At 44.8% G+C, this 16,300-nt stretch overlaps 1 protein-coding gene across 6 annotated transcripts in view; it reads right to left on the bottom strand.

The window, feature by feature from the left end:
- Positions 1-398: 398 nt before the first annotated feature.
- Positions 399-16,300, bottom strand: part of Usp7 (Ubiquitin-specific protease 7) — a 66,905-nt gene continuing 51,003 nt past the window's right edge. For 5 of the 6 annotated variants that reach the window (XM_084604805.1, XM_084604806.1, XM_084604802.1 and 2 more), the window contains 5 exons: positions 11,057-11,104; positions 10,804-10,875; positions 8,626-8,722; positions 7,867-8,002; positions 399-3,545 (listed from right to left, as the gene is read on the bottom strand). In XM_084604805.1, the coding sequence (XP_084460931.1) occupies positions 7,896-8,002; positions 8,626-8,722; positions 10,804-10,875; positions 11,057-11,104 (324 nt within the window). In that variant the 3' untranslated portion in view covers positions 399-3,545; positions 7,867-7,895. Of the gene's footprint in view, positions 3,546-7,862; positions 8,003-8,625; positions 8,723-10,803; positions 10,876-11,056; positions 11,105-16,300 lie in introns of all 6 variants that reach the window. The other variant, XM_084604803.1, reaches the window with a different exon arrangement.

The raw sequence follows: 16,300 nt of genomic DNA on the forward strand, positions 1-16,300 counted from the left end.
GTTTAAATGCATCAAACGGCTCCCTCCGCTATCCAGAAATCTTTTGTTAGCTTTTGCTTTGTTCGCAATGCTTTTCCATCTCTTCCAAAGCCAGAAGTAGACTTCACAGTGCGTTCATGCCAGTGACACTAGCCAGATCAAACAGTCTGGACAGTTTAATCTAGGAGCTCGAGTTATTTTTGTGGTACTGCTACAGTACCATGGCAGTCTGAGTCCAAAGTGAGAGGAAGGTCCAAGGAAATGGGGTAGCACTTATGGCAGCTCTTTCCAGAAAAACGGAGGTAGACATGCCATTCAATCATGCTTCGTTTTAGAATCAGAACTTTTTTTGTTCTATTTGTACTTTTGTTCACAGTTTCTGGGGTCTTCTGGAACTCCAAATGAACAAGCAAGAGACATTTTCCTTGCAAGTTTTATTCTCAAAAAAACTGGTTCCACAACATTCACTAAATTAATATTACTGCCCGTTAAGGTTCCTCAACGTCCATTGGCGCCATCTCAAACGGGCGCGACGAGCCAGAATCGCTACTCACACGCGCACACATGCACACACACAGACATATCATTCGCACACACTCTTCACATTGGCGCGCAAGCACGTCGCTCGCGCTTGCTTGTTTCTTGTAATCTGTACATGCATAAAAAAACAAAAAGACTCTAGAACAGCTGAGAATTCTGAGCCCTCCCCCTCCCCTGAACTGGCTTCTCACTTCAACTCCTCCCAAGAAAACTGAAGCGGCAATCGCATGAGGATATATGTTGGGAAAAATGGATTGGCAATGCGTGACAAGAACCCTCTCGGAAGTAAGACAGCCATTACCCTTACTTCCAGACTATACAAGGAAAAACAAAAAAGAAGAGTTCAAACTATCAAGAGTTTTAGTACAGTATATACTGCCTACCATCACTGTAGCTGGTGAATGCAATAAGGGATGGTGGTAGACAGCACATGCCACGCTAAACTAGCGTTAGTCACCTGCTGTGCTACAAAAAGGTCCTAAAAGGCAACAAAACAAATGAAAAAAGTGGGTACTTGCACCTTTCGTGCCCTCAATCAGCAATGCTAAACAAGAGTATGTGGCAAAGAATAAAATTTACAAAACTGCCACCAAGTTGAGGCCCCTCATAAATGCTCAACACCAATCCTCAAAGACGCAGTCCTTGAAACGTCTATTTACTGAACTACACCATCTCGCGGGTTCTCTTAGCATGAAACACACAATAGTCATTCGCAAAGATGCTAATGATTCAAAAGGCACCGGCAACTACAAAAGAAATCACATCGGGTAAAAAGCCTTCGACGCATACAAAGGGCAATACACAAGAACTGCAAGTTATATTTCCCTTCTCCCAGAAATAAACCGGGAAGGAAGAGAGGAAATGTCAAGCTACGCAACAGATAAAAATGTGCAGGGTGTAAAAAACCTCACAGTACACAAAACACAGCGGCCATAATTTTGCACCAGCCAGCCTAACAGACGTTACCTGCCTCGAAGAGGCACCAGTTGCGAGTTTGCAATCGTTGTCAGCCCTCATTTCATGCAACATGTGAGCATGAACAGACACTAAAGCACCGTTTTAAGAAAAAAAAAAAAAAAAAAAAAAGAACACACCTGGATGCCACCACTGCAATAGCATAAATCATCACCAATAAACAGGCACCTCTCAACATTTAAATACGAGATGAGAACCAGAAAGTAATTGGAGATGACACGCACATAGCATAATGGCAAGATCGAAACACTTCATTCTATGCCTTGCTGACTGCGCTCTCACAGTGCCCCAACTAAGGCATGAGTATGACACCTTGTGGGCTCCTTTCAAAGCAAAATATCTAAAAAACAGTGTGAACACAATTAAGCCACGAGCTATTAGTACTAATGAGAGGCCACTGAAACCTAGTAACAGTAAGCAGGGGGTAAGCGTTAAACAGACGCCCAATGACTAACAACATTATCACTGCTAATGTCGTGCTTCCCACACCACGACTGCAATCACGGGTTTAGCTGGTAAAACCCGTTTCATTCTTGTTTCATGCCTCCCATTGGCTCCTTTGGAATTCAACGCAAGTGAGGAACACTCAATGACTAACAACATTATCACGGCTCATGACGTGCTTCCAACACGCTATGACTGAAATTACGAGTCAGGCTGGTAAAACTCATTTTGTCTGTTTTACGCCTCACATTAGCTCCTCCGAAATTCAATGCCAATGAGGAATGGTTAACATGCAACAGTATGCGACATGGATGTACGAAAAAACGTAAGGTGGAAATTTCAACATCGAGAGGCAAACGAACATGAACGCATCCCAGTGGCAATAAAAATAATTAAAAAATAAACACGGTGGCCTTTCATGAACACGTTTTGGGCTAAGAAGGATTTACACTCACAAGGTCTGTCTATGCAAGACAGAGGTTTAAGATGTGATCCTTGCCTCTGCTTCGTTTTTAAGATGTGCAACTCAGTAGCATTCAAGACAAACTTAGGTAGGCAAAAGAGTGAATCAAATCAGTGCACATGCATGAACAAGAAAAAAAATCTACAGGCCTAAATGATGTCAAAGAAAATCTGGACTAAGTTTTCAGATGAAGACAGAACAAGAGGAAATTTCATGATATAAAAATAGGCTTCTTAGACTAGCCATAAGATGGGCAATTAGGAGAAAAGCCTAGAGCCAATTTACACTACACTAAAGATATGTCTGTACAGAAGAGGAAAGTTGAAGCGCCATTGCAAAAATTTGGAAACAAAAACAAGAAGAAAAAAAACTGCAGGCCACAGGAAGAATAGAGCAGATTTGGGAAAACAATAATAAAGAAATGACCAGTGAGCACCAAGAAGGGCATCCTAATAATGGACAGACAGGATGGACAAGCAAAATGCCATCAAAATGAGTTCACCCACGCAGCACAAGATGCATCATAGGGGTAGAAAAAAAAATTTAAGGGTTAAGAAAGAAATCTTAAAGCTGGTGGCTTGGAACGCGGGGACTTAGAAAGTACAACGCACAGCAAGGACGAAAATGCACAAAGGCAAATCAAGAAGCCTAAGAGAGATGAAAGCTACGGTATGCAGAGACAGCAAGGTGAAATGTGACTGCAAGCAAATGGCCCAGAAAAAACAAGCAAACCGTGCATCGTCAACTGAGCCGCTAAGAATGTCCTCTTCCGAGAAATCCCACATTTGAGAGCTGGCACGCAGCAATACACTACACACGACGTGCACCCTCAGTTGCCACTGTTGTCACCTCGAGGGGAAGGAGCAAAAGGAGGAGTAGAAGCCACACGCATGTGCGCGCCGAAGGAGGAGAGAATGCGGAAGCGAAGGGAGGGGGCAGGGCCACACCCCGCTGGAGAGCGTTTCTTTTTTCTTTTTTCTCTTTCAACCCCCCCCAGAGACAGTAGAGTGCTGTTGCCACTCTGCCGCCGCTGCCACCGCTGCCGTCGTCGTTGCCAGATGCCGGGGGCCACCGGCCGTTTTGGTGGTGGTGGTGGTGGTGCAAATGTCGTCATTCGCGAGCACACCTGGCGTCTCCGCTGCAACTGCACCAATGCAAAGGAGAGGCGGCGCAGAGGGCTCAAGCACGATAAAAGCGAAAAACACAGAAGTCCTCTGCATTTCATCAATACCAAAAAAAAATAAAACATGGATAAGCAACCCTTCTAACCAAAACTGCCATGTACGCAGAGCAAACTATACAACAGTAAAGCCCCTATAATTTGAACACTGTTCATTATAAATTCCAGATAATTAAAGTAATTTCAGCGGTCCATTAGCTTATACAAGCGGCATGCGCCAACCAGACTGATTCGAAGGCTCGGCGTGCAATGCGGGAATGCCCAATCCCAATTTTGCCGCAAACCAATGAAATTATGGCTCCTTGGAGATGGGAAGTAGAGCTGCAAAGCGATGCTGATACTTTATATGCCATAGCACCCAAGCCCCAGAAATCCCAGAACACGCTGTGGAATGGTTTGCGGACGACCGAAGCGCTTTCCTTAGAGAAGAAATACTTTCACTGCAACACAGCTATGAATACTAGTTTCAACCTAACAAGACATGTTTTGCATAGCATCAACTGGCACACACTGCCAAGTTTATTTTTCAGAAAAGGCTTTTTTTTATCCACACAGGAAAATACAGTGACAAAGGAATTAAGTGATGACCCACGGATAAGAAAAAAAAAAAGAAACCATGAAAAAATATGGTAAAGCTAAGCACATCAGTCTGCATAAGGGGGGACACTCTGACACCCAATGCCAATGGCAGCACAGTCATAAACGCTTGTTGCCACCCGTGGTTTGTGTAAATAGTGCTCAGCAAGACAGTCAAGCGTCGCAATGGGACTGCATACCCTTTCCTCCACCATAGCGGCAATTGGTAATTGAGGTTGAGTTTTTCAACGAAATTTGATTCATGCGGACTGCCCAGTTTTTAGAGTGTTTTCATAGTCCCTAGAGAGTCCTAAATATACACCACCAATTACCAATCAATGCCATTCAATATACCACCAATTGTACAAGCACCACCTCAATTTGTCCAAGTCAGAGCAAAGAAACATGACTATACATGCTTGTGTGATACAGTAAAATACCACTTGAACGAACGTCACTTAAACGAAGTATTCAGTTGTACGAACTTTATTAAATTTCCCCGCCGAAGCTCCATTGAACGCTATGCAAACGAGTTTCATTTTAACGAAATTCAATTGTTGCTCATTTCAGTTCTACTAACATTTTCTATAACGTAATCCTGTGTTTCCCACGTCATACTGAGTATTTCAACCAGAACAACGTGCACTTTTTACTGAATATTTTGAGAGACATATTTTATTAACGCGTGACGAAAGCTGGGCGTCATTTAGCTCTAAGCTTAAGTGGCTATCTAAACAAGCTTGTATCCAGCGGAATCACAGCTATATTTGCATGCTTAATTGCATCTACAGTCATAGCCACCCGTAGCCACAACTTCAGCCCTACAAAGCTTCTTAGCTCCAAGAAAGGCGTACGTATACATGCTGGTTAATTGTGATGTGCAGAAGGAATGACCTGGTTGGAATAAATGAATGGCTCTGCTGCCCAGCAGACCGCTGCGCCTGACGAGGTTCACGGCAGCTTGCACACAGTGACTGAGGCAAAGACCACTGCAGTCCTAAGTTCAAAAGTGCTGCACAATTTCATTTCAGCGAACTTTCACTTTAACAAACATTTTCCTAAGGTCCCTTGAAGTTCGTTCAAGTGAAGTTTCACTGTATTCAGAAAATGCTCCGTGCCTGTGAGAACATTTCTTTTAGGCACAAAAAGATAGAATGTCGCTAATAATCCCACCTAAACATTCAGTATGATCTAGAACATTCAGCTCTGACAAACTGAAAACAAATTAAAATATCTAAATCAATCCATTAATTCAGAATATTCGATAATTCAAACTAGCAGTGCAGTCCCTACTGACGCAAATTAAGTTTATGGCATCGGACACATTAATTCCAACGTGGGTGGGCTTGCACCAGTCAAATTGGACGGGGAGGGTTGGAAGTCCCCGATTGGAGAAATATAGTTCGGCACCATAGTTTCAATTTTATTATCTTGAATTCACACCATCCCCCTGCTGCCGATGGTAATGCACCGGCCAGTCTCACAGTTTCAGACACTGCTTTGTGCGCCACTGGTCATTTAGTTTTATTTCGAGACGGCGTCACGCCCTTTTAAAACCTACACACTTTTTCCCTTTTGTATCCATGTGCTCCCTCTGTTCATATATGAACCAGTCACGGTTTGAGGATGCTTCTGCGATCCTCAAAATGTGATAACCCACTCCGTGAAAGGGCATTAAGGCTGCTGCACAGCACTGCGAAAAGAGCAGCAGAGAAGCTTCTGACTTTGGACTAATTATTCAACCCAGTCGAACCTCATTATAATGAAGTAGTACGGGGCGCGAAAATTTGTTAGTTATATCTGATGCTTGATTTAAAGTACACGACCAAATTCCTGCAAATAAGCCTGATGATTAAATGAAACCAAATGCGCACTAATATGGACAACGCAAAGGTGTGAAAACGCACATTTCTTAAATTAAAAGCTTAGTATAGACGTGAAATCGTGCCTTCCGTTCAGTGTTGGAGAGCAAAAATGAATGCTCAAGTAGGAATGTTGCCTCCGCGCATGAACAGATTTATTTAAAATATGGCGCAACTGTGGCCATGTCGGCGGCCTCTGCACTGTTCGAAGCTTCAAGCTTCTGCGTTGGTATTTTTGTGCGACGGAGCCAATAGACTCGTGGAGTGCAGCACGCAAGCATGGGTCGGTTGGAGTGGCAGAGGATCGGCAGGGGCTTACGGTATTTCAAGGCAATGGTGATCACATGCCACTCGCATGCCAGTCGCATGCCTGTCAGCCGCTGCATGGCCAGACTCGAGCGGCGACAACGGTGACAGCGCCGCTCGAATCTGGCCATGGCCTTTGATGGCCTCCAAGATCAGTGCAGGGGGTGATCTCTAAGGCCACGAGACATTGAAGTTAGTCTTTGTTACTGTTGCTAGATGGCGTGGCATGCAAACGCGTGGGCAACTTGCACACTTATGCGGCGGGCGATTCAAACAATTGAAAAATTTTCTTTTTTTTTCCGTTCCTTTACGAATCTTTTACACTTTCAATGCAAACAAACAAACAAACAAACAAACAAACAAACAAACAAACAAACAAACAAAAAAACTGCTTCATTATAACCGATCAAGCGTCAAATTTTGAATTCTTTGTTTCGTTATACACAGACAGAGCTCTCATAAAATAAACCACAGACCAACCAAACTTTGATTTTAGTTCATTTTATCCAATAATTCGCTATATCCGTGTTCGTTACAGTGAGGTTCGACTGTATTCCCAGGAGTGTGCGCTGAGCAATGCACCCGACCAATACGGCAAAAATGTCGCTGTGACATACTTCTCGTCTAAAATGCATAGACAACTATAATCTAGGCCTTCATTAGAAAAAATCACTGATGAAATGGTTTTTGTCAGTTTTTTAGGGCCGTTAAATAATTCAGATTTTTGGATAATTTGAACATTTATCTCTGCTGCCTTTTCTAACACAGACTGATATTTTTGATGCCAACCCGGCACAGTTTATTCGGGAAATCACTGAGGCCAGGCATATCATGCGATTAGGTGAAAAATGTATCAATCGCTTTAATAGATAATGAGGTTGGGTTTCTTGAATGTGGTATGTGTGCTGGGTCAGCATGACTTGGTATTTTTTGTGTGCTTTAGTGTGGCTTGGCTTGGGTTTTTATATTGTGTTTTTCAATAAACTTAGTTGCGAGTCAGCGCCCGTCCTGTTTGCTTCTTGCTCTTCGTCCTAGTCTTTAGCGTTGGTTAATCATCATGCCTTGAAGGGTGAACTAACAAACTTCTACTTAGGCACAGCAATCAGCTGCAGTGTGAAATCCCCTTAAAACTTTCACCGTTCGGCCCCTAATTTCAAGAGCCCTCTATATCATCGAGTGAGGCACCACTCTGGACTGGAGGTCCCGCTACAGCGTTTAACGCTGCTGCACACTAGTAGCGCAGCACACGTCACCACCAATGCAGCGCACGTGAGACATGCCCATGATTCCGCTCAATCACACAGAACATCTAATGTTGCTTTAAACGTTGTTTGCCAGCACGCATTGCCAAGCAGTTCAGTTTGGTTTGGTTTATACTTCAGTAGAGAGAGCCCAACTGCATAAGACTAATTGGGAGCGATATGTAAATCATGATGGAAGAAAAACACCTGCCAAAATGTTTTCCCTCTAAAAGGCTTTAGCATAAATGGCAGAGTTCTGCCCAGACATGCATGCCAACAATGTGTGGCCACCTCACCTACCTCCTGGATGAGAGAGGGGCCCGTGCCGGTCAGTTGTGGATCTTGATGGCTTTCTCGAGGTAGTTGTAGCGAGACCGCTTCGGTGCCTTGTTAACGTGCTCAATGCCCAGCCAGGGTCGCGGGTGCATCGCTGCGCCTGCATGCGCGAGGAGAGGTCAGCCTACATACACACAACAAAGTATACCATAGGAAAAACCTGAGCAGCTGCAGATGACAAGCGAAGAAAAAGAGAGCAGTGGAAAAAAAGGAAAACTAAAAAATGGCAGAACGTTAAGACACAGATAGCCTTCAGCAAAACGCTGTCAATTCGGAAGTCTAGAAGCTAGCGGGATTGCACCAGTTGTTTCAGATAGGCGCCCAATGAGGAGGATGCTTGAAAATATGACAGACATGACCGGCAATCATCCTATACTGTGGGATTCTCTGTTGCTATGCAGCCAGGGCTACCGAGGCGGAGCTTTCCTTAAAATGTTACACTGTGCAGTTCAAGCATATCTGGTCTCAGTCACAGTTGTGGTTTACACATCCATATGTTCTTTTCCTTTGTGTCAGTGAAGGCATATGTGAACGAAAATAAACATTCCGCATGACGTATGTTGTCAAAACAAGCGCAGTGGAAAAATGTACATGAACCTGTGGAATGCAATCAGAGAACCGCTGGCTCAGTTTAATCTTTGAAAACGAGAAAACGCTGCCCCTGAACGTTATGTGCAGAAAGAAATTGCCGCATTTATCTTTGTGTGCATATCTTGGACTCACCTTGAGGTGCCTGGGCCATGAAGTCTGGCAGGTTCACCACATACTCGTTGTCTTCAATGAACTGTGCCCTGCCCATCACCACAATGGCAAACTTGTACTGCACAAGAAGGAAAAGGTTCGAGCAATGAAAATGTGCCAAAAGCCTCGCATACATTAGTAGAGCCATCGACAACACTGGCAAACTCGGGACAACATCGCCGATCTGCCTGGCCCACAATGCCTGGTGAAGCAAATGAACCAAACTAAATAAAGATGGTGCTAGCCTTCCACTGTACTTACATCACATAAGGATGCCAAACAAGGTGCTTTACATTCCAGTTACAAGGGCATTTTCAACAGCAGTTAAGATGACCACAATGGCATTTAGCAGTGCTATACGGCAGCATCAACTGCTGCTAAGGTCTCAAGGGCAGTTCAGTTTGACCGAGGTCCATGTTGGATTGGCTAGGTCGAATTGCGTGCTGTTTGCCCGGCTCGGCTGCGCCCTTGGACGAGGCGTAGGTAGCACGACAGCACCTTCCGATAACCTCAAGAACATGTGTGCACTGCGGAATCTAAAGCTACATGGTCGTGCAGATTTGCCGCGAGCCATTTGGAGTCTGCACTTGATGGGGGAAAGCGAGATCGAGCGCTGTTTTGCTTTTATCTCCGCTGGCATTGCAACGCGTATAATTAGTTACTTTAAAGAGAACGACCACTAACCACATGTTATTATATGGTGGCAAATGAAAAGGTCTTGCCTCAGTGTATAAACTGAGCACTCCAATATCCAAGAAACGAGGATTTATAGTTTTAATTTCAAACTGATAATTGCATAAAACAAACTGAAGCAACCGCTTGTATAGAAACTCATTATCAGGGTGGTACACTATGTGACCACACCTCAGGAAAATGTCAGATTTTCCTAAGTTCACAATCTTTTTTTCCTTCAAAAGCACTTTGATCGAGGAGGTGTGCTGCAACATCCTTCATTGTGGAAATTTAAAATGGATGCTACTCTGGCTGGCTGGTGAGGTTTATATTAGTTTTCGTTGCTGATTACTGCACTATTGCTGATGCCAAATCATCACTGTGGTTGCTGCTCATGGTTTCCACCATCGGCCCACATAAAAAAGGGGCGCATGTAATGATAAAAAAAAGTTCTGGGTATTTTTCTAGAGCGTCTCGCAAAACCTTTATGGAATTAATCAAACAGACGGCAAACTTTCCACTGTGACGAAGAAAATTGTGTGCCTATAATCCAGTGTTTGGCCCTTTAAGCTATGAGCACAACTTGCTCCCGCAAGAAACCACAAAACCTTGCAATAATAATACCCAATGTCTAAATGATGCCTCGCTGTATGCTTTTGTAGCGAGAGCTACACTACACCTGTCACTTCGCCTCTTTATTGTGGTAGCACCTTGGCTGTGGTCGCAATGGCCTTGAGCAGTTACCTAGCAACCGCTAGAAGAAAGAAAAGAAAAAGGAGAAGAAGGAGAAAAAGGAGAGGAGGAGGTCGTGGGAGGTGGCAGCTGGCAGCCGACATGGCCGAGCACTAACTGGGCGTAGGGCTTCCAGACATTAATTTTGGCAGGAGCTGCCAACTTGGGCCTCTCCTTTCATACGGGAGGGTGATACTAAAATCCGCCTGCCAAAACCCTTGCATTCGCGTTATCCCCAGGCCACGCAGGCAAGTTCATACGGCTCGGTGAAAGCGGGGCTTTATATGTTGGTTGGTAGCTTACTGTCATAAAGAAGGTGGGAGTGAAAACAGAGAAAGGTGAGGCGGTGGAGGGCTTCAGACCACTGCGCAACAGACGCTTTTGCCTCATCGCACTTTAGTGGTCAAAAGTGCCCCTATGGCATAAATAAAGCTGAAACCATAGAGTAAACTACTATGTGCAAAAGCCACGTCTTTACTTTCAAGCCGAACCAAGCGTAGCCATGCAGATAGCTCTTGTGTAACTCTAGGTTTAACCACAAGCTAAACTACAGCTAATGCTTCTAACATCGTTCATCTCGTCCTCATTTTTCTGAGCCTGCAACACAAAGCACAGAAAGTGGCTGAAAATGGGTTCATTTGCTCTTGCTGCAACAAGCCCTAGCTGGAGATTCATGCAGGCAAAACAATATGAGGGCAGTCAAAACTAACGCTCTGATATTGGGGAAAGGTAAGTTCCGCGCCTGGCCAAGCTCACCTTTTCGAATTCTTTGTCAGGAACGTCCAGCTTCTTCTGGATCCTGTCCTTGACTTTTGTGAAGGGTTCTCCCTGTGCACGGGAGAATAATAAAGAAGTTTAACAGCTGAACATCAGGTCAGGCACAACAATGGATTGCTTCCTCTCATATGCTACATGATATGTGTTGTTGACTAGCAAGTAGTGCGCTATTATAGTGGCAAATAGAAGGATCATCACAAAAAAAAAAAAAAGCCATGTGCAACACACTCACATGCTTAATCTTGAGCATGAAGGGCACGCCAAACGTTGAGAAGATCTCCTGCAAAAATTAAAAAAAAAAAGAAGATTGGGACTTGTGAACACAGTTATTAGATAAATAGATAGGGAGGAGGAAGGCAGGGAGCGATGTTAACTAGAAAGGCCCCCTGACGGCTACCCCACAGTGTGGAAAAGGGATAAGAGGATTAAAGAGGGGAAGAGAAAAGGGAAGTGGAGCATAGTCACAATTTGCCAGTCAGTGGTTGTTTGAGCGGATTTTCAGCTTTCAGTAATAACCTGAGCATGAAGCTTCTGGCTGAACAAAGATAGCATAACTGAATAACATTTAACGAGTAATGTCCAGAATTAAGCGCACTTACAGAATATTTACTAATCTGCCTTAAGGGGGGACCCAGGTCTCTGGGATAGAAAATCGTCCCAAAAACCGAAATTTCAGTCTCCATTTTTGTGATCCTGACACGTTTCCGCACCTATCTGCAAATTTCGGTGCAAAAATACCACATATTCGTTGCCCTAGAAAATTTGAAATAACAGAGTCCCCGAGCGCGGTCCTTTAAATTGAGGACAAATCATGCCCAATTTCCGCAGCGAGTAACTAGGGAGGAAAGGGGTCCCTCGGCGTCATTTTAGTCTCGTACAAAAAGCCGCATTTCGAACTTTTTTCTAGTCAAGCGGCAACATTGTGCATGTGATGGTTGCGATTAAAAACAACCACAAAAGGAACACGCATCGCGCGTTGCCATTGGCCAGTCAGGGCACGTGACCAGTATGGCGGGTGATGATTGGCTCAAATGGAGTGGGTAGCCATGGGCATCTGAACAATGAAGCCATTTTGTCAAGGCTTCTACGACGTGCATCTGGCCATGCCTAGAGGCCTGACGAATTTCCGCTAAAAAAAAAAAAAGCTATGGACGAAAGCGAAGAAAAACGAAGAAGTGCGCAAATGAGTCAATCCCACCAGAACGCGCAACAGATGCTACGCAACCCGATGTGGATTTGGAATCGCTGCAAGAATCCAATACTTTGCAGGCTCCGCAAGACCACGCCGACAGCGCGTCGTTTTGTGGAGACTCCAGCCGCCTAAGAATGTATACAGCACTCGTGACAGCCAGCGAACTGAAAGAAGTGCCTGCGAAAAAGCTGCACTCCGAAAGCTCGATTCGACGCCTGCCACAGAGAGGAAGCTCCAGTGCTTTCAGGCTACTACCGCAGAAGCGTCGGTTGCGTCAGCTGCGCAGTAGCCTTGTATACATGGACTCGACAGCACCGAGTCGAGTAAGCGTCGAGTAAGCGAGGTCACCATTACTCGACCCGATTGGTGTCTACGTGAACTCGCTTTTTAGCGAGTAAGTACCGCAGCGGCGCGTAGCGTCAAGATTTGTAGTTATTGTGAGAGTTTCTTACTCGTATTTGATTCTGTTGCCTTTTACTATTGAGAGCTTAGATTATTCATTTTTATCGTTGATGAGGGCTAAAATGCATTCAACTTCGCTGACGCCCCTCGCCGCTCCGGTTGCTTTTTAATCCCAGAGTTCGCCATAATTCGACTCCCTGACTCAACAGAGTCTACACGCTTTTAGACAAGCGGGTCAAGCGAGTTAACCTACCTCCTGCAAGTGAGTTCACGCGCCGCAATGAATGTGCTCCTTCGTGTTGCGGCGTGCGAAGTGTGCGTAGTGGCTTGAAGTTAAGTGCGGGGCCACCGTGACTACGGCTTCACTACTAAGTTTACATTGGCTTGAGAGACCTGCGGTGAAGTTGCCTCAGAATGAAGCTGGCGGAAGGTGGAGACCGAGAAGCAGTGAAAACCCTTTGAAATTAATATACTCGCAGGACGAGCAATGCTCTAGACTGGCAATGGCCAAACAGCCATGAACGATGTATCTGCCGCTATGGGATTGTCCGGCCGCGGCATGCATAAGAAAACGTTTCAGCGCCACCTCAAAAACATGCTTAGGCCTGCTGCAGTGCGAGCGACCGAGGCCGCTATGGAGCAGAGTGCACGCAAGGTGACTGAGCTCTATGAGGAACTGTGCTTTCGGCAGCGCAACATCGCCGTGTGTTATGACGAAAGTTGGATGACGCGCAGCCATTCTTCACACATTGGTGTCTGTGTCGTCAACGAGTTATTTACGGGCTACCTGCTCGACTACGTAGTTCTGAGCAATTTTTGTTTGGGATGCGATGTTGACCCGAAACCTGGGACAGAATGCTATGAGGAATGGAAAAATGAGCACCAGTGCCAAAAAAACACAGACTAAGTCAGGACAAATGGAGGTGGAGGCAGGCTCGATTTTATTTCAAAAGTCGACTGAGAAGCACAGCCTCCGGTACACAACTGTCCTCTGTTATGGGGACAGCCGGACTTATGATGCCATTACCCAGGCTGAGGTGTATGGTTTTGTGCAAGTTAAAAAGAGGACTGCATAAATCATGTTCAAAAAAGGAAGGGGACGGCACTCAGAAACCTGCAGCAAAAGCACAGGACTGAACATGGACGAAGCCTGGGAGGAAAAGGCCGACTGACAGCGGACCTCATCACAAAGCTGAGTGCATATTATGGCCATGCGCTCAAATCCCATGAAGGTGATGTGGAAGCCATGAAGAGTGCAGTAATGGCTACTTATTGCCATGTTACTTCTACTGATGAAGAGCCTAATCATTCACTGTGCCCAGCTGGCGAAGAGTCGTGGTGCCGGCACAATGCTGTGAAAGCAAAGAGCCAGTCCCTAAGCACAAATACAATTTGCCAAAGGATGTCACCAAGGCCCTGTTACCGGTTTATCAGCGGCTTTCCGAAAGAAAGCTGCTTGAAAGGTATTCTCGAGGTAAAACTAAGAACTCCAATGAGAGTTAGCACTCAGTCATTTGGAGTCTTATGCCCAAAGCACGACACTCATCGCTTTTTGCAGTTGAAGCAGCTGTTGTTGAGGCAGCGTTGCACTTTAATACAGGGAGCCAACATGCAGTGGCAGCAATCTTGGGCGAACTAAGCTAAACGTGCTAAAAACTGGCCTCAAGAGGAGTCGAGAGAGAGATGTACACCGCAGCCGCATGTCCAGCAAGAAACTTCAAGTTTCGCATCTCGTGAAGAAGACAGTGAAGCGCAGACACCAGGACTCCATGCACTCAGACTATTTTCCTGGGGCATACTGAGTGGTTATGACTGTTTTTTTTTGTTTTTTTTTTTTTTAACTTTCCAGTGAGTAAACAATGACGGTACATGTTTGGAGGTGCACTACCTCAGGTTCTACTTATGATATTGCTATAATTCCTTTAGCACTAGAAAGGTAAACTCATGTACAGTGCAAAAATATCAATGAATTTGTGGCATTTAATGAGGAAAGTTTTTAAAAATTGCATGTTTTCTTGAGTGTCGAGGTGGCTGAACTTTGAGGAAGGCTGTTCCTGGCTTTACGAGGCTGGGACGATAGGTCAAAGCCACTTGCGGCGGGGGCTAGCCAGCCACCGAATTTTTGTCTGTTGTAAGCTGTCATTGCACCCGCCACCGCCTTGATAGTGAATGACGGCTGTTGCGGCGCGAGTCTGTATCTCCCTCTTCTTTTTCTTTCTTCTCTTCTCTCTTCTGTCTGCACGAGGTAGCGGAGGTGGCTCAGCTACAGAGCCAGTAGCAGGCCTGTGCATTTTCTTTCCTTTCTTCCTACAGCCACAACAACAACAACTGAACTTTGACAAGATGTAACTTTAGTTGAAATGGGACCAGGACATTCAACCTCGATTTTTGCATTCTCCGTGTTTTAAACTGATTTGATAGGTCAATTTTCATTGCAACTCCTGTGGCTATACTGACAGCTCACTAAACAAAGAACATAAAGTTCTCAATATCTTCAAAACTAAAAGGCTTACAAAACATTTATGTGCATATTTGAAATCGGCACAAAAAACTGCATAAATGGTGCTACTTTCATCAAAATCTACCGGTAAATGAAAACAATATATATGTGGCATTTTGCACTGAAATTCGCAGATAGGTGCGGAAACGTGTCATGATCACAAAAATGGAGACTGAAAACTCCGTTTTTGGGACGATTTTCAATCCCAAAGACCCGGGCCCCCTTTTAAAAAAGTTGCCTGAAGAGCTCCAAACGAATGCAAGGCTGGCAGAAACATTCAATGGACTTCAGTTAAAACTGTTTCGAAATGGAAAAAGGAAAGGACGTTTCTGTGCACGAAGTCCCTCGCCAACACGTCGACAGATATTAATCATATCGCCAGCGTTATCACACATGGTCACGCAAAAGAAGCAGTGCTGGATATTTACTTGATTACAAGTAATAAAGTCGTTGTCAGACGTATCGGTTTGATACTCTCGACTTCGTTGAACCTGCGTCGGAGAAAGAGCAGAAGAAGAGACACCCCGGAGGGACCACTTACATTTATCTGCAGCAGTTGCTCTCTACGCGTTATTCCAGAGACATTGCTTCCCCCAATGCTTTTCTGTGCCCAGCTGTAGCATTTCAATTGTCAGTTTAGTTCTTTTAGGCTACGCCCAACAAAAAACAAAAATCAAGACAGCATAACTCTCGCTTTAAATCTGAATCAGTGCATCCACACCTTGGCCCGCCTATTAGGAGTTTACCTTGCAGAAAAACAAACGGCAATCGCCATGAGCCAGCATGAATGAACAAAATGACAAACCACAAGAATGGTTGCCGAAAATTCGTGTTGCGCAACGCTTTAGCCGTTATAAGTATACATAATTATGGACAATAACAGCTCGTGAAAATGCCCATGTTAAGCACTCCAGCTTTAGCAGCAACAGAAAACTCATAAGAGTTAGGTGGCACAAATACAGTACATCACACATGCACAATGTAGAGTAAAAGCTTGTTATTTTGACCCACCACTAATTCGGAAACCCGGACAATTCGAACACCTCCTATATTCTTAGCAAATGACCATGTGACGCTATGGCATCATATACTCGCTAGTCATGGCCTTCACACAGCAAGCAACTCTAAATAACCCTGCTCATACCCGAGCTGCACACTACAAAGTTCCCCATGCACCTCTGATGCGCGTACAAAGGCAGAAAAACAAAATGGCCTCGTCTTTGCGGAGAGGCCGTTCACATGTGTAGTTTAATTTTGCGTTTAAGAGCACTGCAGCAGCACATGGTAGTGACTGCCAGAAGTCGCTTGTCAGCCAGCCAACCAACCAAGCCTAGCTGCATGCTGTTCAAGCACCTAAGTGGCAGTACTGAGAGTTTTGCTTG

Source organism: Amblyomma maculatum, chromosome 5, assembly GCF_055883805.1.
Source record: "Amblyomma maculatum isolate TAMU_Amacu chromosome 5, ASM5588380v1, whole genome shotgun sequence".
In the NCBI taxonomy this organism is placed as follows: Eukaryota; Metazoa; Arthropoda; class Arachnida; order Ixodida; family Ixodidae; genus Amblyomma; species Amblyomma maculatum.